Source organism: Chiroxiphia lanceolata, chromosome 10 (assembly GCF_009829145.1).
Source record: "Chiroxiphia lanceolata isolate bChiLan1 chromosome 10, bChiLan1.pri, whole genome shotgun sequence".
Lineage (NCBI taxonomy): Eukaryota > Metazoa > Chordata > Aves > Passeriformes > Pipridae > Chiroxiphia > Chiroxiphia lanceolata.
In genome coordinates this window covers 12,001,286-12,022,703 of record NC_045646.1, presented here as the reverse complement: position 1 = coordinate 12,022,703, position 21,418 = coordinate 12,001,286, and the positions used below count along the sequence as shown (strand labels likewise).

The window sequence follows — 21,418 nt, the reverse complement described above, 5'->3', positions numbered from 1 at the left end:
TCGTACATGTAGCTGCCTGGGGGAAGAACTTATGGAGGTTCCTCCACCTCCGACTTGGAACCAAGGACATCCGGATGAAGGCAACAGTGCACTTGAGGCAGAACTTTGTGTATGGAATGTCAGGGGCACTGAGGCAACACTGCTACAAACACCTAATTCTGCTGGGCAAACATCACATCAGAGAATAAGGTCAGTAACAGAAGTGATGTACATCCTCAGTGCTTTATCAAAGGCTCTGCAACTCAGGATAAGAAATCGCAAGGGCACAGGTGTTCCTCAGTTGTTAAACGTTTCATACTTTCTTTAAGATTTTATTAGGTATGTTGCCACCATCACCATGTTGTTGAGTGATGCTCTCCAAGGTGTGAGGGGCAGCTCAGCAGCTGACAGGGAGTGAGAGTGAGTGCCCTTTTCTGTCTGTTGCTGCCATGCTACACACTGTTCTTGCAGCACGCGGACAGCATCAATAGTCTGGGCATGATGGGCAGTCCTGGCATTGCTCATCTTGGCCCAGGCCCATGGGACAAGTCCTTCATTTTCTCTTTTTTCTAATTTTCATCAAAAATATCTCCAGTAGCAATAAGAGTTGGCAGAGCAGTACCTTCCTTGAGCCACGCTGGAAGGCCCAGTGTGTGTCTGTGTTTAAACTGCTTTGAAAGCCTTGCATGAAAAATATTCTGTGGGAAAAGTAATATTTTTTCACTGCTCGTATATTCAATTCAATATATTTCCTATTAATACACAGTTGACTGCACTTTATCTCTGTCCTATATTGTTGCACACTGCTATAACTGTTTATCTAGTCAGGAGTAAAAATGCAGAGCAATAATGTCATTTGCAGTCTGCCTCTAATTGCTGGGATTTATTTGCAAATCAAGGGAGGTTATAAATACAAGTGCTTACATTGCCTTTTCATAGATAGGGTCTTTTTTTTCATTACTTCAGATAATTTTTGAAGTTTTGTTCTGGTTGATTACCCGGAACCAAACCCTGATGGACTCTATCCTGTGTTGGAGCTCTGTGCCATTGTTTGTGATGTGACAGCTTTACAAAATGAAGCAATGCATAATCTTTTCTTTCCATTCTAATTTTTGTAAAGATCCAGACATGACATTGGCAGTCTAAACTTACCCTATGTTCTCAACTCCAGTGTGCCTGCCCTTGAGATGCCTCCCTGTTTCAATCACATCTACACCCTGCCACATTTGCAGTGAGCTCATCAGAGATGCTCCCCATTGGTGTGAGGCATTGAGCTGCTCAGCCCATGCCCCTGCTCTGGCACACCTCACATGGCACAAGGACAGCCATGAGGACTTAGTCCACATGGTGAGTTGGATAAATGCTTTGTGCTGCACATGGGAACATGGGCATGAGCCATGCCTTGGGCAGACGTTGCCTTCTCCAGCTGTCTAGGTTCCAGCAAGTACATTTTTATAGGACACACATTGCTTAGCCAGGGTCTGGAGGGAAGTTCCCTCCATCCACCCTGTTCTTAGGTGCTGCCACATGACCACGCAAAGTGGGGATGGCTCCTGGCTTGCTGTCACTGAACTCATCCCTGTGTGTCCCCTCATGGCCTTGGCCTTGTCTGGCTGTCTGATTTACAGAGGAAAAAATATGAAGTGCTGAGAGCAGATCTCAGCTCTTGGCTGATGGAACCAAATGGGCTTGAGTCACCAATTCCGTATCCAGAGCTCAACACCCAGAAGGCTTGGATGGCTCAGATGCACGTGTAGTTTTGATTCAAGTCTCTCAAGGGCTTTTTTTGGAGATTGAGGGCTGGGAACCAGGTAATTCTTAGACCTGTTGTTAGATAATGATCAGCATCTCTAGACAATACGTGGTTCTATGAATTGGAATGTTTATTTTATATATATGAATATAACATGAAAAAATCATAAAGCACAGAAAACCTAGAAAGATTTATCTGTGAGCAATCCCCTGTTTCTCTCTGTGCCTTTGGAAGAATCCTGAGACAGAAGCAGGAGCAGCAGCAAGGGCTGGATAACAGGATCTATGGCTGGGTCACTGAGGCTTCTGTGTGTGTTTGTCTTGGGCTGGAATTTCAGCCTCATATACAAAGAAATAATTCATTATGGTCACGAATGCCTGTGACTTCAGTGCTGTTAATGGGTGTCTTTTCTGTTTGCAGTGTGCATGTACAGAGAGCCATCGCTGCATGAAATTGGAGAAAAACAAGGACGCTCAAGAAAAAGTTCAGGGACACCAACCATGAACGGAGGCAAAGTTGTTAACCAAGACTCGACATAGCTGACAAATTCCCTCCCTTCTTCCAACTCCTCCCCTCCCACCCACCTACCCACCCCACCTGGCGAAACCACACTGAGACGATGACAACTGAGCAAGGCAGGACCTACCGGTAGTGGCTAGGAGTGCGAACTCCAGAATCTTTCTTTGTGTAGGACGAGAAAATCGAATCCCAGATCCTGCCTGTTGCAACGTTTTAAAAAACAAAAACAACAACAAACAACAACAACAAAAAAAAAGTGAAGAAAAAAATGTTTTAAATCAGGACTCCATTAACATTTTCAAAAGCAAACTGTTTGCTCTGTGATCAAAGGGGGAAAAAAAAAATCTCATCTCTGCATAATAATAATAATAACAACTAATAAATATAATAATAATAATAAAGATGTTACCTTTAAAAATAAAACAAAGCTTTTGGAAAATTGAACTTAGCATATGATGTGAGAGAAACACGTGGGAAATGCAGCCTGGGACTGTGCTTTCTGTCTTATACTTTCACCTCACGTTCACACCACTGTTTTTAACACCCCTACTTCCCTGGGGATGGATGGGATTTTTTACAAAGCAGGAAAGGTAGGGATAGATTATGACCCTGTTTGCTCTGCTATCAGTAAAATATGGCCTGTCCGAATTAGGAGTCTGACAGTTATGGGCAATGAAGTAGCTACTCTGTATTCAGCTTTTTCCATCTACATTCAAACACTGCGTAGTTATTTGTTGCTAATGTCATTCCGTGAGTATGTTTGACCCAAGTCTGGCATTTTATGCCTTTTTATCATAATTATTTATATTTATAAGCTTGTTTTACTGTATTAGTTGCTGGGGGCATTTCGGAAATGGGTTTTCAGGTCGCACAGGATGAAGTGATCATATTTATTAGGGGAGAGTTAGGAGATAAAGGGAAGGACAGATAGCTACTTGCTTTAAAATAGGAAACAGAGCAAGAAACGCTACTGAAATCCTTACTGTCAGATGGAAATGGTGAGGCATGTGCTGTATGAGTGCGTAACGCAGGGATTTCAGCGAGGGAAGGAAGGGTGTGGGGAGGGAGCAGCTGTAGGGGAACATGGGTGGTTGTACCTGTCCAGCTGTGCCAGGGCAAGGACATGCTACCGTGTCCTTCCAGCAGCTGGGATCTCCCTGAGTGTTACAGCTCCACACATAAGATGTTTGACACATGTTCAAAGCCAAGGCTACAAAACCCTCTAATCCACAGCCTTACCACTGCCAGGACTGTGATGGGATGAGGCCCCCTGAGATGCTGCAGCAGCCTGGGTGTGGGTGTGGGCATGTGTCTTGCCAATTCCAGGGCTGCAGATGCTGGAGAAGCACTTCAGAGGTAACGAATTCACAGATTGGGAAAGGCAAGGAAGAGGGCAGTGGGGTGAGGGATGCCCAGCACTGAGCCCACCTGCAGTAACGAGGGCATTAGTGGGGACTTACAAGGCTCTTCCTGTCTGGACCTCTCTCTCCTTGTAGTTTGGAGGTCAGCAGTGAACCATACGCCCTTGCTCCTGGGTGGAACTGAAGCAGGGCAATATGGGCAGAAGCCTCTTTCTCTGGCCACACACATTAACTTCAGTCTCTGACCTCTTTCAGCACCCAGGACCTGCAGGCAGGAGGGTCAAATGGCAGCAGCAATACAGCTGCCGTTACAAAAACAGGCACTGCCCTCGCCAAGGCACCTGGGAAGCCTTTGCTGCTCAGACCACAGGCTTCTGCAAGAGGTGAAAAACAGAACTGATGGGTCAGAATGGCACTTTATACAAGGGGAACCAGCCTAAAGTCTTGCAGTTACAAGCCGGGTGGGAGAGTTTGTGTCATTCATAAGTGACACGCCAAATACCACCTCAGCTGTTGAGGCTCCTCTGCTATCCCTGCCAATGCCTCAGCTGGCCGGTGCCACGCACACAAAGCTGCTGTGACTGTGGGAGAGGGGAGTGCCAGGGCTGGTCGTGATGTTCCTGACCTGGGTGCCCCCGGCCCCACGGCACTCATCAGCGCTGGGGTGTGTCAGGGCTCGGTGAGCAGCTCTGTACAGGCGTAGAGCAAGTGGGGAAAGCAAAGACACAGCCAAATTTCAAGGTTATGGAAGACTCCCAGGATCAGCATGAAGGAATGAATTTCAAGCATGTCCTTTTGTGTTTTGAAAAGCTGAAACCTTGAAATAAAGGGCCTCTTGCCATGGCTCTGCCACTTAATGCTGCACCTGTGGGTAGCCCCCCAGTGCTATAGGTTATCTGGGGCTGCCAGTCATGCTGGAGAGACTTACTGTTGCTCTCTAGTCTCACAACACTGGGGCAAGGTCACGAACACGTGCTCAGCTTGGGAACACACACCCAGTCCCATCTAATTCATTGCCTACATTTCAGCTCCCTCACAAACTAGATGGCACCCCAAGTTAAGGTGTGGGGGAAAAGCTTATTCACTGGAGACACGTACATTCAAAGAAATGGAGTCTCAAGATCAACACATTGAGATAGCAGGTCCCTGAACTAAGAACCAAACACCAGGCCATTGTTTTAGTCACTGAGCCACAGGCTTTCCAGCTGTCCTTGTGGAGGGGAAGCGCAGCACCTACCAAGGAACAGAACACCCACAGCACACCATGATACCACAAACCTCTTCTGCACCCAGCCACCAGCAATTTGCCAGGGGCACTGATGTCATCAAGAGCAGCCTCAGCATGAGAGCCTAAAAATTGCTGTAACCTTGTGTGCAGGATACACTTTGCCTGAACCCCAGGAAGCTGCAGACACAAGCAGATCCAATCCTACCATGAGCTGATTTTTCCATTGTGCGACTCACCACTCTCCATGCTGGGTTTTGTCTTGTTAAGAGTCTTTGTCCAAATCATCACAGGAGTCCCTGGAAATGCCATATTCAGGCCTAAATGTCAAAATAATCTGCTCCTTTGGTCCATGGTGTTTGAGCTAATCACTCCCACGTGACACTCACTGAGCTTGCCCAAAATGAGAGCCAATTGCTCCTGCTCTCACCCAGCATCTGCACTGCCTTGGAGCAGGTCTTCTGCCATGTGTTGAAGGTAAGTGCTGGCTTTCCATGCTGCCTGCTTAGCCCAGGCAAACTGTGAGCCACATATGATGGCATAAACCATGATAAAAATTCTCCCACATACCTTAGGAACCCTCCCACGTAGCTGTGATTTTCTTGACCTCAAGGAAGCTGCAAAAGTCATCTTATGGTGTAATGCAGGGACACCTGACATCATGATAGCCCAAAAACCAGTGAGGCTGCACAGCCCAGCTCCCTGGTGTCCACAAGCACCAGCTGCTGACCAGGAGCTGCTTGGCTCCAGGTGCCTCAATGCCCTCCATATGCCTGGGATAGTTTGGGGAGATCCACAGATTGCAGGTACCATCTAGGGCTTCATGCATTATTTTTTTTTTTTTTGCACAAGTACCTTGCAAGCTTATTCTTCAGGCCATATCTTGAGGTGATGTGGATTTTGTTGATTACCCATCTGCCTCTTCCCAATCTGCAGGGAAAAGGGGAATCCACAGAGACTTTTTTGCCTTTTGAAGTTCCTACAGCCTCTTCATTGCTTCTTTCTGTTCTTGCTCAGTGTTAAAGTCTAGCTGAGTGAGGTTTCTTTTATTTCTTTAGCCACACATGCCACAACCATTTAGAGAGCTCTGTGACTTAGTTTAGCAATATAGTGACTACAACCCTTGCCTGGCTACAGATGACAAATTCCCTTCCTAGCTATGTTGGCATGGCATTGGGCAAATATCTAGCACAGGAAACAGCCCAGAAAAGTAAATGATAAAACAGAAAGACATTTTCATCTGACTTGGCCCATGGTTACTGTTAACTCTGGTCAGTCCTCAGCAAACCTTTGCCCTCTGAGTAACAGATGCTGCTATAGAAGAACCTGGATGTTGGAAGACCAGCAGTAGAAAATACTTCACAGAAATATGGGTACATTTAAAGCATGAATTTTGCTTCACCCTGTTTTTAGTTGTGATGTTGACGGCTCTGGCAGTACATGCTGTGCAACACAGCTCCTCTCACCTATGCATCAAGGGCAAAACCTGTTGACATGGCTCCTGCTTAGACCATAAGGATTTTCCTAGGAAAAAAAGGCAGAAAAAGCTACCAGTAGAACAAGTGTGCCATACTGCACCAGCAAGTTCTGCCACGAGTGTCAGCACTGGCATGTGACAATGTGCTATAAAGCAAAGCTGACACTCAACAAAGCAATTTATGAAAGTTGTCTGTCAACAATATTTTTGTGTTTGCACTCAGATAGGTTCTGGCTGATAAAGGCCCACACAACCCCTCCAACTGTCACGGGCCTCACTTTACACCTTTATATCTTAAACTGCACTGATTGTGCACCAGAAGAGTTTTGGCCCCAGAAAGGCATCATTGCCACACTCTGAGCAATGCTGAAGAAGTGATGGTGTAAGCACCCAAGGCTGAGCAGAGCCAGCAGGAAAGAAAGTGTGCCATCCTTCCTGGTTCCACACCAGCAAAACTGCAGCATGGATGCATGCTAGGCATGAAAAACCAACTTTTTCAGGACTACACTTCCTAAGAAAAGAAAGCATAGAGTTGTCATTAGTTACAGCACACAAACCCAACCTTTGCTAACGGTATGCACTAAAATACATCAGTTTTAACATGTGTGAGATGTTGGCCCCAAAACATGTCCAGCACTAGAACTCTATTAACTGAGCCATAACTTAGCCCAGGTCCTAGATGGCAAAGATCAGTTTGTATGTCACTGCATCAAGGAAATTAAAACCAAGAAAAGACACAAGTTAGTGCCTCCAGGGAGAGATTTCTCTCTCAAAACTGAAATGAAGTTGTTACTTGCTGCTGTGGGATGACCCACTGCACAGACCTAGGAGTAAAATCAAAAGAAACACCACTGCACTTCCTCAGTGAAGCAGAGGTGTTTCCATGGCATTCACGTCTTCCCTCTCCCCCACCAATGCTTCAGCCTTCAGGGCGATGGAAGGCTGTTTCCATGGAGTAGAAGGCATCAAGGCTTACATCCTCCTCACCAGCATGGAGTAAAGCTTTACAGCTATGTTTCAGCTGCTGAGCAACAATCATGGCATCAATCAATTTACCAGTGTTCTTGTTGGACATCTTGATTAAGGATAAAAAAAAAACCAACTCCAAACCAAAAAACACACGCAAAAAACCAAAACCAAAACCAAACAAAAACCCAAAAACCCCTAAAACAATAACAAAACCCCCATCCCCAACGAAACTCTAAAATAATCCCTTAGCCAGGCTGATACATCTTTAGCATCATGTTTAAGCATCTCAAAACTTCTTAAACATTCGTGGCCACAAAGTTAAAGCCAAGTAACTACCCTTTCAGGACAGAGAGTTTCTTTTCATGATACTTGCATAATGAACTGCTGCATGTACAGAAAGTTGGACATCTTCCCAGCCTGCGTCCCTCTTGGACTTCAGGTACCTTCTCTATGGCAAAGGAACTCTAGGTTAGTGTGGCTCCAGGGCTCATCTCACCAGTGCATGCACTAGGAATTGTGGTGATGGACACAAGGAGCTCACACAAACTCCAGAGCATTCCCAGCTGAGGCAACTGGAGGATCAGTGCAGAAAGATTTGACCATTCATGGCCTTCTGGAAAGGACAGGATCTCTGCTCAAACAATTGTTTGAAAAGAAAGAAGGCAGTTTGTTTCATTCAAAAGACTCTGGTGCAGGCATGGGAATTTCATCTTTGGAAAATACCAATGGATTTTCCAATACAAATGGATCTGGGCTGTCTCAAAAAAAAAAAAAAAAGAAAGGCATTACCAATTATTTTAAAAAAAAGTGTCTGGGTATGGGATCTGAGGAGTAGCAGAGGATAACCCTCCCAAGAGTCTATTAAGAATGGGCTGAATATTGTTCCATTTTCTATGCTCATTACAATCACTGCCCCAATAATAGCTGCATGCTGTGCCTTTCTCTATTCTAGTACAATTTTCCCCATGGGAACTAAATAACTCAGTTTAAATACTGAGCAGAGATGGTTGAAGAAAGTAGTATGTTTCTGCTGTGCTACCCTTATGTGCAATCTGCATCTTAGGTAGCTGGTTCTTTCTTTCTACCCTTCTCGTAGCTTGATACAAAAATGAAGGGGCAGCACTGGGGAGGAGGAACATGTTGGTCAGTCAAACTAAATGACATTGTGAAGGACAGATTATGCCAGACGATGACTTTCAGAAATTACGGATTTAGTGAATTTTAATTCCTTGAGATCTAAGAAAATTGCAGGGAGAAAAGCAACCAGCAGCTCCATCTTAGTGCCAGTCCCTATGCTAGGACTTTGGTGACATTTAAGTCTCTATATCCAGCTCCTGGCTTGTCTCCTACATACAGCAATGCTTTCCTTTCCCAAATGTCTGAGTTTCCCTGGAGATCATCCTCACTGGGTCCTTGGGGCATCCTGCTCCAAACAGGGCAGAGCAGTTCCTGCTCAGGCAATGGTGGGAATCCAAATTAAGTACCCTGCTCAGGTTTTCAGCTGATGGTCCAATCCAGAGGAGCTCCTCACAGAGCCCTCACCAGGATACCACACACCTTTTCCAGACATGTCAAGAAAGACAGGAAAAGAAGGCTCAACATCCTGGGAAATTTTGCTTCCAAGGACCCTGATTTGTGCAGACCCCATAGCAAGAACCACAAAATCTGAGATGTCAGCTCTCCTGCTGTGCTGTTCCCAGCCTGTGCTCATGGTGTTAGAATTCTCCACCTGGCAAGGAGCAGCTCTGAGCAGGGGTGTTATGAGGATCACAAAGCTTATGAAATGATCAGATGATAACGGGACCCTGCAAAGGCAAAGAGCTTCTGATTTGACTGTGCCTTGGAGAGGTCACTTACGTGCTGTGACTCTGACACTGCCACTTAGTAATTTCATTTTCCAACTTACTGCACAAGCTGGCAAGAGAAATAGTTTCACTCAATTCACCATTAGACAAAGAGCCAAGCCAGTGCATAGAGAAAAACCTTTGCTTGACCTTTGCTTAATCTGAAGACCAAAAGGAGGCGTGTTTAACTTTCCATTATCTAAATTTTTAATTTTTACTATTTTTTTGTGCTTTCTGCCATTAGACAGCACAGCAAACAGAATGGGGAAAACACTGACTTTGCTGTGGAAGCAGAAAATATTATCTCACGAAGTGATGGGATACTGTGGTGACTCCAAGCTCAGTTCCTCTGGGCTTAACATGGGGAGTTTTCACATGAGTATCTAATGAACTCTCACAAGGTCAGATTTAGTGCACTGTGAGGCCTGTCCTTCAGTGTAAATTCATGTGATTCTCCCAGGAAGGTCAATGGGCTGCCATGTTGGACCTGAATCTGAATTCAAATTGTGCAGTCAGTGTGTGGAACCAGAGTTTTCCAGGAAAAGCTCCCTATGGGGATTCAGAGACCTAAATTTGCCATGAAAAAGATCCTAGTTCAAATCACTATCTTTGGATTCCTCTTACATATTTTTCCCTTTAAAAACAAAACAAACTTCTAAATTCTATGCTCATCTCTGTTTTCTTCAATCTCTAAATACAAACACTCAACTATTATAGAGTTTTATTCCTTCTGTGGGATTGAGGTCTTTTTTAAAGTGGAAGCATTTAAAACAAAAAAAAAAAGTTAAGTGTTGGCAATATCTGATGGCTAAGGAGCACGATAACCTAGCTCTAGACATGCCCATAACTTGGAGTTCACATCCAATTAAATTAAATGTGAATTTAATTTCGAGTGTTGCAGTTTAAGCCCATCTATTATTAATTTAGTAAAACCATTTTTCTGTTCAGAAATATGTTCCTTGAGAGAAGCTACTGCAAACACATCAGCAGGTGGTGGCTTCAGAGAGAGACAGAATGGATGCTTTCCTGAGAGTCAAAGTTGGGGGTACTTTAAACAGAAAGACACGTTCATCACTAAAATGAAATCTTTCCAAAGGCAGCATGAGCTGGTTCCAGGTGAAGGCTTTATCTTTTCTTTGTAAAATAGTTGCTTGCTCTTACAGATTTGCAGGAATAAATTTTATGTCATGTTAATTTGTACTGAAACAACTGGCAAAAAAAACCCCCAAAAAAGCCCCATCAGGTCCATACTGCTGCCCACCTGGATTTTGTTTTGTTTTGGAAATTTTAAGGATACAAGAATCAAACTCACCCTCAGGGTAACTCCAGTGAAATCAATGTGCAACCCTGGGATTTAATATGGCCCAAGCCTCATTTTCTCTTTAACTGCAGGAACCAAGGTCATTTTCCCATCTGGATTTTGCAGAGACTTCTGTACATACTGATGAGTTATACCTTTTATCAAACCTTGACCATCATTTTCAGGGCTAGAAGATGGTTGCATAGTGTCAGAGGATCAGAGGAAATAGGAATGAAACTCTTGGTGTTAAAATCCAGACCTTATATTTACTATGTGCCACCTTTCCTGTGTCCCCCAAAGCCATATATAGTATCTTTCCACTGTTCAGTGCAGGAATTTGTCCTCCTTTATCTCCAAAATCTCACAGTTAATGCCAGATGACACTACTCATCCTCTGTCTTAACTTCAGGGAAGTTCCTCTTTTCCACGTCTGTAGGATTTATCTAACAGTGCAACCAGCATTTTTCGGCTGATTGAAGGACTGAGAAAAACAAACTGTCACTTCTTCTTTTTGGAGGGAGAGTGTGTCTACCTACTGTCTGTCTGTCTATCTATGCCTGTAGCCCTGTTCCCCTCTTATGTACTCAGTAATACCCCCTGTACCAGTACACATGGGGTCTGAATGGATCTGATCCTGTAGGAACTCTGATGATAACAGAGCATTGTGCAGTCAAGATCTTGACTTGGTCAGTGTCTTAAAAACTGCTTTTGAGTAGTTGAGGACAAAGGCAATTATTCCAAGCTCCAAAAAAGTAAACGGGTCAAAAAAGGCATAAACAATTTGCTGCAGACACCCTCTCCATCAGCAGGTGGTCTGTGTCAGACATGCTGGCCAAGGCTCCACTGAGACATTCGGCCTCATCATGGTGAAGAAGACATCTATTCAAATGTGGCAAGTCAATATGTTGGAGAGAAAGGGTCTGCAAAAGCGACTCCTGCTTGCAAGCAGACTATGCAAGGCTATCTGGGCATCCTCTTTTCACCTAGGCTTGGTATGAGCACATCACCTTCTCAGTCTATAGACTGGGGTTCTAAAGCACACAGATGCCAGCTACAAAGTAATAACACTGAGAAATTTGTGGTTTGTGGTATTTTAATATCCTGAGCGCAGGATTATTTACTGTTTAGTGTGCTTTAAAATGTTCTCCTTCTGCACAATTGATAGTTTTACTGCTCCTGGACAGAATAACAAACAGCTGGGCTACTAAAATAAAAGAGGTCCTTTGGATCATCTCAGAGCACCATCTTGTCAGCCTTGGAGCCATAGTGACTTGTGGAAAGGGTGAGCGTTTGTGGGGCAGATTTGCCAGCTGGTGCAGGCACTTGCAGCTGCTCAGAGTCCATTTATAGAAGATCTCATCACAGATTATTAAAGGCAGAAAGGACAGTTGTAAATCAGAGAGTCTTACCTCTTGTGTAACAGAGGCTAGTGACTTCAGACCAGAAGCCACAGATTAGCCTGACCAGAGGTACCCAGCTGGGCAATGGAAATTCTGCCCTTGCTTCACTGGAATTTCACACGCCAATGTTGTATTTCTATGATGCAGCAGAGAGTTCATCCAGGGGCTGGAGGCCATGTAATCAGATTCTATACAGGTTTACTTCTTGATTATTTATTCAATAAGGATCACATTAAAAGCCCACTGGAGGCAGTGAGAGACTCCTGTTGACTTTGCAGCAGCCTGAATCAGACCTGAAGCATTCAGAGTTTTAATATGCACAATTGGAATTTGGTAGTGATGTTTCCAAAGGTCTGTATCAAATTATGAGCTCCCTTCAGGGTAATGTGTTCATCACACATCTTCACTTGCCCGAGGGTAACCTCTTATAACTTGTTCCAAACATCCATCCTGCCTGGATTAACACTTCCTCTTAAGGCCTATGAACCAGGATCACCTACTAACCTTCTTCCATGCAAAAATGATTTCTTGGCCCAGGTGAAGGAAAGCATGGTGGGTGAGGAAGACAGAAAAATGGAGACACAGCTCAAGAGTTAGGAGCAGTTGGGACAGAAATGGAAAAAGGACTCCAAACAGCTCAGTGTGAAGTCTCAGTTAATGTTGTCTGATCCCTCTCTTTTATGTCCCCTTGAAGACAGGATACTACAGGCACTCCTTTCTCCCTTACTCTTGCACCACCATTCCCCTCTGGTAACACACAAATGCTGCCCTTTTTTGGAGCTGCTTGGGTCCCTGCAGAGCACAGAAGAGCTCTGCAGAAACAGCCCATACTGGTGAATTCCAGGGTAAAATCTTTCTAGGTGCAGGTCCACACAAGCCAAATAAAAATGTGATCCCTGGAGTTGGCAACCCTTGGTATGTGTCAGAGCACCAAAGAGAACGATCTGTTAAAGTCTGGATATGTTAGATGTGGAACCAGAATAGCTTATATTGTCTATTGACCACTCAAAATGGTCTTTTACCCTGTCTATAGAAGAATAAAAATCTAGGTAATGTTTTTTGGTGTAATGCTATTCTTCCAAAGAGAAAAAATGCAGTTTCTGATCTGTATTCCTCCGACTTCAAATCATTAATTTCAAATGACTGTTTGTTCTGCTAATTTAGAATCTAGGCAGGCATGGAAGCAATTTATTTTGGTTTGTGAAAGGAGCTGAGCTTGGGTTTGCTAAGCGCGTATATACTTTGTTACTTTGGGACGCAATGCAACTCCCTCCTAGAAAAAGAGTTCTTCAGTGGCAGGAGCTCCAGAGTGAGCTCCATGAGGACACCCTCAGGGATGGACCTGTCCTTCTCCTTTCCTGGGCTTTAGAGCAGACTCAGTGATAGCTGGAATGGTATAATTTGGCCAGATGCAGCAGCCCAAGAGTGGAGATTGCATTGTGCTCTCCCCTCCACATCACACAGCATGTGGGCCCCACCAGCTGCTGAGACATCGCACTGTGCACTCGCATCTCCTCAAACTGAAGTATCACTTGGTGTATGGTCAGAGGCTTCTTTCTGCAGGCTGTTCCCTGCAGGCTCAAGGCTTGTGAGGGAGCCAGAGGCTTTTTGAAGTATTTCTCCCACTTCCCACCTTCCCCATTAAACCTGAGAGTGGAAGGTAGATTGAACATCAGACCTGTGCACCCTGCCTTGTGTCCTCTACAGCAGTTATTTTCTAAAAGCCACTTAATGAACTAAACACTCCATTGGCCACCCCTACAAGATGCACCCTAGACAATGGATCAGTGTTCACACAGGAGCCCAGTCTGACATGGACCTTCTGGCCAAACTCCTTTAATGGGGACTGCTCATCTCCAAAATCCAGTGTGAGTCCCCTGATGCTGTGGAAAAGTCCCTGTGATTCTTACAGCCTCAGTAGAGCTTGGAGTCTCACTGCTGAGAGCTTGGAAACTTATTCAAAAAACCTACTCATGCAGATACAGATAAAACGGGATTTTGACATCTCTAACAATGCCACTATCCCAGTAAATAAATTATCAACATTCACTTATAATTACTTTTGTTATACTTGTGCCTGCCTCACAGCAAATTTCCCAAGACAGAGTTCTGATGTCTGCTAACTTTATTTTCCCCAATGTCTAAGCAAAACCCATTTTTTTGAAAAATGCTTCTTATTATTTGAAGCAGAAAAGTAATTGGTATTGAACAAAAGCTGGATAATATTGTCTTTCGTGATATGCGGAGCAATGACTTGTACTACAGCAAAGTTACATGAAGCAAGGATTTGTTTAAATAGCTTTCATTCTGGTTTGCCACTAAACCTCAGTAACTGCACATTAAATACATGTATTTCAGTACCACAGCACAGACATTTTGTTCAGTAACTCAAAATGTTTCATCTTATCGCTATGAGGATTCTTGCTAGTTGGTGGCTTTGCACATGTGCTAAATTGCTAAATTTTTAGTATTTACCCACTTATCTGTTTTAACACAGCATGCCTACATGAGGGAGAGGAAATTGGGCCTGGGAGTATGGGCACTGCATTTTCAGGGTTGTCAACACTTAAATTGGCACTCTCTAGTCAGACAGCACAGCAATGGGCCCCTTGCAATTAAACTGATTAACAGGAGAATACGTTAGAAGATGTATGAATTGAAATCATAGACATCTAACAGCAAAATTATTTGCAAGAGAGGTGGCACCGTCAGGAAGAGTCATAAGACAAACCCAGCTGATTTCCTGCAATACAGTTCTACTCCTTCGAAACCAAAAAGCGAATTCATGTCATGTCTTTTCGTCAGCCATCCATGGGTTTGAAGTCAGGTTTGGTCCAAAGCCAGAGTAGAGCTTTTCTCTGTGTCTTATATTCAATGAAACTGGTGTGGCAATTGGCATCTGCCAAAATAGAGTTGGGGCTGTCCCAGCTCCTGCTCATGCTGCTTCTCATCTGGACCTGGCTCAGAGCTAGTCCAAAGCACTGAATTAAAAGAAAATGATTTACTGGTTTAGCCCCTGAGCGGACTCACCCCTGGGGCAACCAAGAGCCAGCAGGGGCACAAAGGACAGGGTGGGAGCATATGAGAACAACAGCTGGCAGCAGGACTGCTACTGTGGGGAACAGATAGCCTTTCCTTCATCTTACCCATAATGTCAAGCCATGTCCTCCGTGCCTGCTGCCCTCACTGCAGAAGAACTGTAAGATCTCTTCTCAGAGGCTCCTGACTGTGGGAGATGTCTAGCCACTGACAAATTAATGAGACTCACAGTCCTAGACTGAGTTTTGCTCTGAATCAGAGATTTTCCTTTCTCCACTGACTGGTATGAAATTAATGAAAATTAACAACAGCCCATGAACACAAGTATATTAAAGATATACAGCTACTGTGAACACACAGAGACAGGGTATCTCACCACAGATGGCTGCTCTGGGTATTTGTAGCACTGTTGCTTACTAACCTTATTAGAGACAGCCGGACTGTCCAGCATTCCCCAGCCATGTGTCCATAGGCAGTCTGCAGAGAGAAATGCGTGGCAGCAGCCTGCTGACAGCCTGGCTGGTCCTCACGTGCCTGAACTTCATAGCAGTGTTGTAGTAAGATGACAGCTGTGCCCAGCTCTGTTCTGGGTGCACCAGGGATCTTGTTCCAGCTTAACTGCATCTGTCCTGCCAGTTTGGTGTCAGAGCAGGGAGTAGATTGGGTTCGGAGACTGGCCCTGAGAATCCAATGTGGGTCGCACAGACTCAGTTGTCTTCACAGAGAGGAAAATTGGCTTCTAGAGCTCCTTGCAAAAATAAATAAATAAATAAATAAATAAATAAATAAATAAATAAATAAATAGAATTCTTAATTCAAAAGTAAAAGAGGCTTATGGCCAAAATTTTGCATTTTGCAGTATTTCAGAGAGGTCTAGTCTTTGTTTCAGGCTGAAACTCCAGCCCAGTTGGCACAAGTCTGGGTTTCAGAGCAGCTCTGATTTCATTCTCTAACTCACACTGCTGAAAGCACTGGCTTATGAAAGGTGAACAGCTCTAAGAAATGGCCTAGGGTCAGACCTGGCCTTCCTTATCACTGTTTCCTGGGTGTTTTAGCCCTAGTAGCAGGCAGCTAGCTAATGGTAAAAATAATCCACAGTAACAGCAGAGTCCCAAGGACTGTTAGAGGCGCACACTCCACCCTGCCTCCTGGCTGAGATACACAATAACATTGCAATAAGACTGCCCATGAGCTGCTTTGTAGGGAAGGAATGGAACCACCCCTTTTACTGAGCTCTTTACCTTTCCGATAATCTGAGATAGTGAGTTACAAAGAACTACTTATCCTCCATGCAATATAACATTGCTGTTTCTCTCTGTGGTAAATAACCAGATGTCAAAGGAAAGAGCAGTTCTTCCATTGTCTCAGGCACCTGAGATGTACAAGGGGAAAAAAAAAAGAAAACCCATTGCTAACAAATCTGCTGCTCTGAATGTCTCCAGCCTGCAAGGGTTTGCACGCAGGAATGAATGCCACCTGGCTCTGGGAATCTGCTTCCACCAGCAGCATCAGGTCTTCCTGCCCTCACTCTTCACTCCCCACCCAGCCTTAGGGGAGCGATTTGGTCTAGTGCTCACTGCATTGGCTCCAGACCAAGGCCAGCTGGGCTCTATTCCCAGACCTCCCTCTGCTTCTCCATGCTGTGTAGCTCAGATCCCTTCTGTAAGCCTCAATCTCCCCATCTGTAACAAAAGATTGAGCCATTGGTTTCTTTTTGAAAGCTCCAGGAAAGTGGTGCAACTCTAGAGAGAGAGAAGGATTGGGACTATCCAAACTGCTGCTCTCTGTGTAATGGCCTGAGCTCAGGAGTCTATGGCAACCAGCAACCTCCAGCTCTAGTTTTGGAGGCAAATGCCTGCATTGCTGAAGTGGCACAAATTTAAATCTCCTTTCTCCTGTACTCCTACCTGTTCTCTATGATGCCTCTGAAAATCACAATTTTGCCATTTGAAAAAAAAATGCTTAGCTAGCAAGAAGGACTTCATAAAGATAACGATGGAAGCTGTCACATCTATACCATCTGAACACCATCTGTCTCCCAAATTTACTTTGAAAGAAAGAAAATCCCATCCAGTTCTCTTGCAATATATCAGTAAATTGCTTAGCAGTGGCACTTGGAGAAGGAATGAACACATTTCAATTAGACAATGGCATCATAAAACACCAACTCAGTAAATAAAAACCTGGAGGTTAACATTTGTAGAGATTAAGCAGTCTGTTAAGTAAAGTTTATCATGGCATGTTAGGGTTTTTGTAAAACAAAGTTATATACATGTAGCACCCCAAACAGCCTCCTTAGCTTACTTTTCAGATTTTTATTTTTGCTTTAAGCATATGTGATTACCTGAGAATCACCTGAGATCCAGACACTGTTTTGGAACTGCAGATACCTGCAGAAACAGGTGTATCACTTGTGGTAGAGAAAGGAGGGACAGCAATGATGGAGAGAGAAAGCAGAATCACAAAATTATTTGCGTTGGAAGAAACTTTTAAAGGTCAAAAAGGGAAATCTTATCTTTGCCTAAGGGGCTGGTGACAAATGCTGGAAATGGAATCTAACTCTTGCCAGTGGGATAGTTACCATTCAGAAAATTGTAATTGCAGGCTAGGTGGAACTGAATGCTGGGGTAACACCTACCTGGAGAATTTGTATCACCACTAATTTCCAAGACTTGGCAACCACCATGGTCATAAAATTTTAACTTACTTCTTTCCACCCTGTAAATCTCAAAACAGCATCAAGATATTTGGTCATGGAAGGACTGTATTCACTGCAAGCCTAAGCAAAGAGGGGGATCCACTGCTTCTTGGCTGATTTTTCAAACAGCATTTACATCCAAAGCAGAGCAAACCTGAGCAGGCTTCAACTTCTTCCAAACTCAGATAAATGTTTTTGATTAAGATAAAGCAGTAAAAATACTTAAGAAGGCTGCTCCTGCAGAGTGCTCCTGCAGGTCCCTGTGTGCATAGGCAGGTCTCACTGGGCTTTTTAGAGAAGTGGTTTCTCTGTCAGCTTCAAGAAGTGGCTGCTCATAGCTGCTGTCACTGTAACTGTCCATCAACTTTATGAACAAGACTTGAGGCAGAATTTGTTCAAAGTACCTCATGAATATTCAGTGTAAAAGTGACCAGCACATTCTCAGTGCAGTGAATTGTGCCTCACAAACAGCCAAAAGCGTTGGTCCCATCTTATACATGGGGAAATGAGTCTCAGGCCAATGACAGCCTGTGATCTTGTACCTTCATCACACTCCAGTAACTGCTGGACCAAGCCCACCTAGTGCAAACACACAAAAGAGCTGCTGAAACCTGCTGGCTGCTGAAATGTGTCTGTACTACAGCAATCTTGCTGCCAATTCTCCTTCCTTGTCACTTTTTTGCTCTCCTTCAGCATCATTGCCCCCACACGAGCTGAGAGATTATCTCAATTATTCCAGCTGTTGTGCTACACCACACAGAACATAATCAAAGCTAACAAAACACAGTTCACTGGCTCCATTGTCACCTGGCACCAAAAGCTGAAGATCCTAAATGAAAAGGGCTCAGGCTGATGTCATACTTGAGAGAGTTTGGCAGGGGAGAGGGGGGAGAAAAAAGAAATAAAGCTGTGGATTTTACACAGCTGGGGTTTTATTATCATTAGAAAACTTCAGACAAGTGTGGACAGGGTGGGATGACACTGTGATTCTGGGAGTTGTCAGTCTTGATACCTTTTTAAAATGTGGACTTCTTTGACAAATATCTGCAGGTTTACTCTGGATTATGAATGCAGATTTACCTGGAACTGTACTGGATAGTCTTGCAAATCCATTTACTTATGCTGATAAAAGCAAGACGCAGTCTTCCAATTTAACACCATGTGGCATCTTCAGTGCATCCATCAGAAATGAAATGGAAAGAAAAAGAAAGAAAAAACTGGAGTAGAGCCCACATTATACATACCTCCAGCTCATTTCCCTAAGCAGAGAACTTCAGACTCACCAGCACCAGGAAGGATGATAAATAAGGGCCATGACCTTAGGAAAAAGTCTGTCTGCTAACCCAGCTCCACCCAGACTTGAGCAATTGGTGCACAAATGTGCTCAAGTGAGAAAGAGGAATGAAAATAATTTGCCCAGGGTTTGTAGAGTGGGGACTGACACTGGATCCTAACCCAGTGTCCAAATGGTGAGAACAAGCACGGCTTAGGGAGGACCTAACTGAGCATACCCCGAGAGCCTCTGCCAGGGGGTTACAGGTGTGTGGTCCCTGTCCACTTCTACCTTTTTGGCTGCTAAATCTCATTGCAAACAACTGAGAACACAGCACATGCCCATGAAATGGTATTTCCCTCCCATATCTAGTTTTGCAGGTTCTATTGGACTCCACATCACAGCAGCTGAGAGCAGCTCTCTAAGTGAGACATGCTAAAAGGCAGACACCTTGGGGATCCAAAGGCCATCTCCAAGGACTAAGATAACAATTATTTCCAAAAAACAAAGGATTAAAATTCTTCACATCATGGCCCCACTCTTACAGACTTGTAAGACATTTAGTAATTTTTTAAAATTTTTGACAGCATTCCCATATCCTCTCCCAAATGCCAGAAAGGCCAGAAACTTTGCATTTTTCCATGTGATGTCACTTCAGCAGGCTGAGAAGCATTTCATGGCTTCTCAGCTTGTCGACCATAGTAAAATCTTCTCTATATCATCTTCTAGTATTATAAGCAGGGAGGTACATTCCAGGGGCATTCAGAGCTTCATGACAAGCATGTAATAATCTCCAAAAACTAGGTTTATGTTGCTTAAAGTGAAAGGATGTGGCACTTAGAGATTGAATGTGGCACTTAGTGCCATGGTCTAGTTGACAGGGTGGTGTTGGGTCATGAGTTGGATTCCGTGATCTCAGAGATTTTTTCCAACCTGGTTGATTCTGTGATTCTGTGATTCTCTGAAGGAACTCCCTGTGTGTTGTAGAGCTCCAGCACACAGTCAAAGGGGCCAACCTCCACCTCATACAGAAGAGCATCAAACATATAACAGCTTTGTGGAAGATTCATATACCCCTCTGTAACACACCATGGAAGGTGATAATCACATGTTTGATGATCACACATTGATATTAAGGAAGTACACAGAGCTTTCTTAACACCCAGCACCTGAAGTGTTAATATGGCACAGAAGAAACCAGGTGAACTCTGAAATGAGGACAGTGCTCCAAGAATGGATCAACCCAGGGTTGCTCTTCAGTTCCCAGTTGCTGACAGACAGCAGATTGATAGCAGTGTGGTTTGAATTTCTCTCCTGACAATTCAGGCAGCAGAGGGCCAGGAGCTCTGTAAATGCACAATCTGCGTCTGGTGCTCGCTCGCTATGTACTAAACAACGATAAAACCTTTGGAGCAAGTTACTTCTCCTCCAGTTGGTTAACATTTGTATCCAGCTGAACTCCTGGGGTGATAAGTACAGCAAACCTTCTCCTCTGAGGCAGATAAATAAAACATACTGTAAAGAAAAGTACAGGGTATTGGCACGTCTCTCCTAAAGGCTGTAAGCAGCTGAATGCTGCATCCCAGTGAATGTGAACGACGAGAGGCCTTTTTGTTTGCTTGGGGTTTTTTGTTTGGTTGGTTTTTTCTCCAGAGAGGCTTTGCTCTCTCTCCGCCTTCCTCCCTAGTAACTGATCCATTTTTTTTGTTCCGCCTTCCCCCTGGCTTGTGCACAGAGCCATGCCCCGACACAGGACACAGCAGCATCTTTGCTAATTCTCAAAGTGCCCCCTACAGTCTGCGTGAGTGCATGTGTGTGAGCACACACAGTGACAGGCAGAGATAGAGATATACTATGAATGTGTATATATATATATGAGTACTGAGACATGATGAAAACAGCCCGTAGTTCTCACATGAGAGCACAGAAACAAGTCTGGAAATGCTTCTGTTTTGGGGAGCAGGTCCTCTGCCTGCCAGGGAAATCAGGCACTGGGCACACAAACTCTGCAGGAGCACAAACCTTGCAGGGAATGAAATAGGGTCATTCTGACTGCACCTTGTATACTTTGTGTGTGGTCCTCAATCCCTAGCTCAGAAGTGCCACAAAACCAGAAAGGAGTCCAGTACTTATTTTCCTCCCTGATCAAATATAGCAGTGGATCTGGCAGTACCCTCTTCCCAGAGGTAGCATGAAAATGGTGGTAAGTAAAAGCAAGTGCTAGAGTGGAGCAGGGTGGTGGCTTCAATAGTTGCAGTGATTTATCAATCACCACCAGCACCTCCACTCTACCTCTTCTCCCCCCAAAAAAGGGCCTCTGCAAGAGGAGAGGCTTTTTTTTTTTTTAGACAGTAGGGAAAGCAAACAGGGCAAAGGAAATTAATGCAACAGCTGAGAGGCTTAGGATTTAATCAGAGCAGGCTTTCTACTGCTTGCCTGCTGTATTTCTTTACTTATTTTCAAGGGAAAATGTCCCTGTCTATAGAAAATATAGAAAATTTAAAAAACTCTGAAACCTAAACAACTATTTCCTGCTCCCTGTGTGCGATTGAAATAGAAAAAAAAAAAAAAAGATGTTTGT

The 21,418-nt window shown here is 44.1% G+C and overlaps 1 protein-coding gene across 6 annotated transcripts in view; it reads left to right on the top strand.

Moving 5' to 3' along the window:
• FGF12 (fibroblast growth factor 12) overlaps window positions 1-2,506 on the top strand; it is a 224,307-nt gene extending 221,801 nt beyond the window's left edge. For all 6 annotated transcript variants that reach the window (XM_032697750.1, XM_032697752.1, XM_032697748.1 and 3 more), the window contains one exon: window positions 2,153-2,506. In XM_032697750.1, the coding sequence (XP_032553641.1) occupies window positions 2,153-2,271 (119 nt within the window). In that variant the 3' untranslated portion in view covers window positions 2,272-2,506. The remainder of the gene's footprint in view (window positions 1-2,152) is intronic.
• Window positions 2,507-21,418: the final 18,912 nt, after the last annotated feature.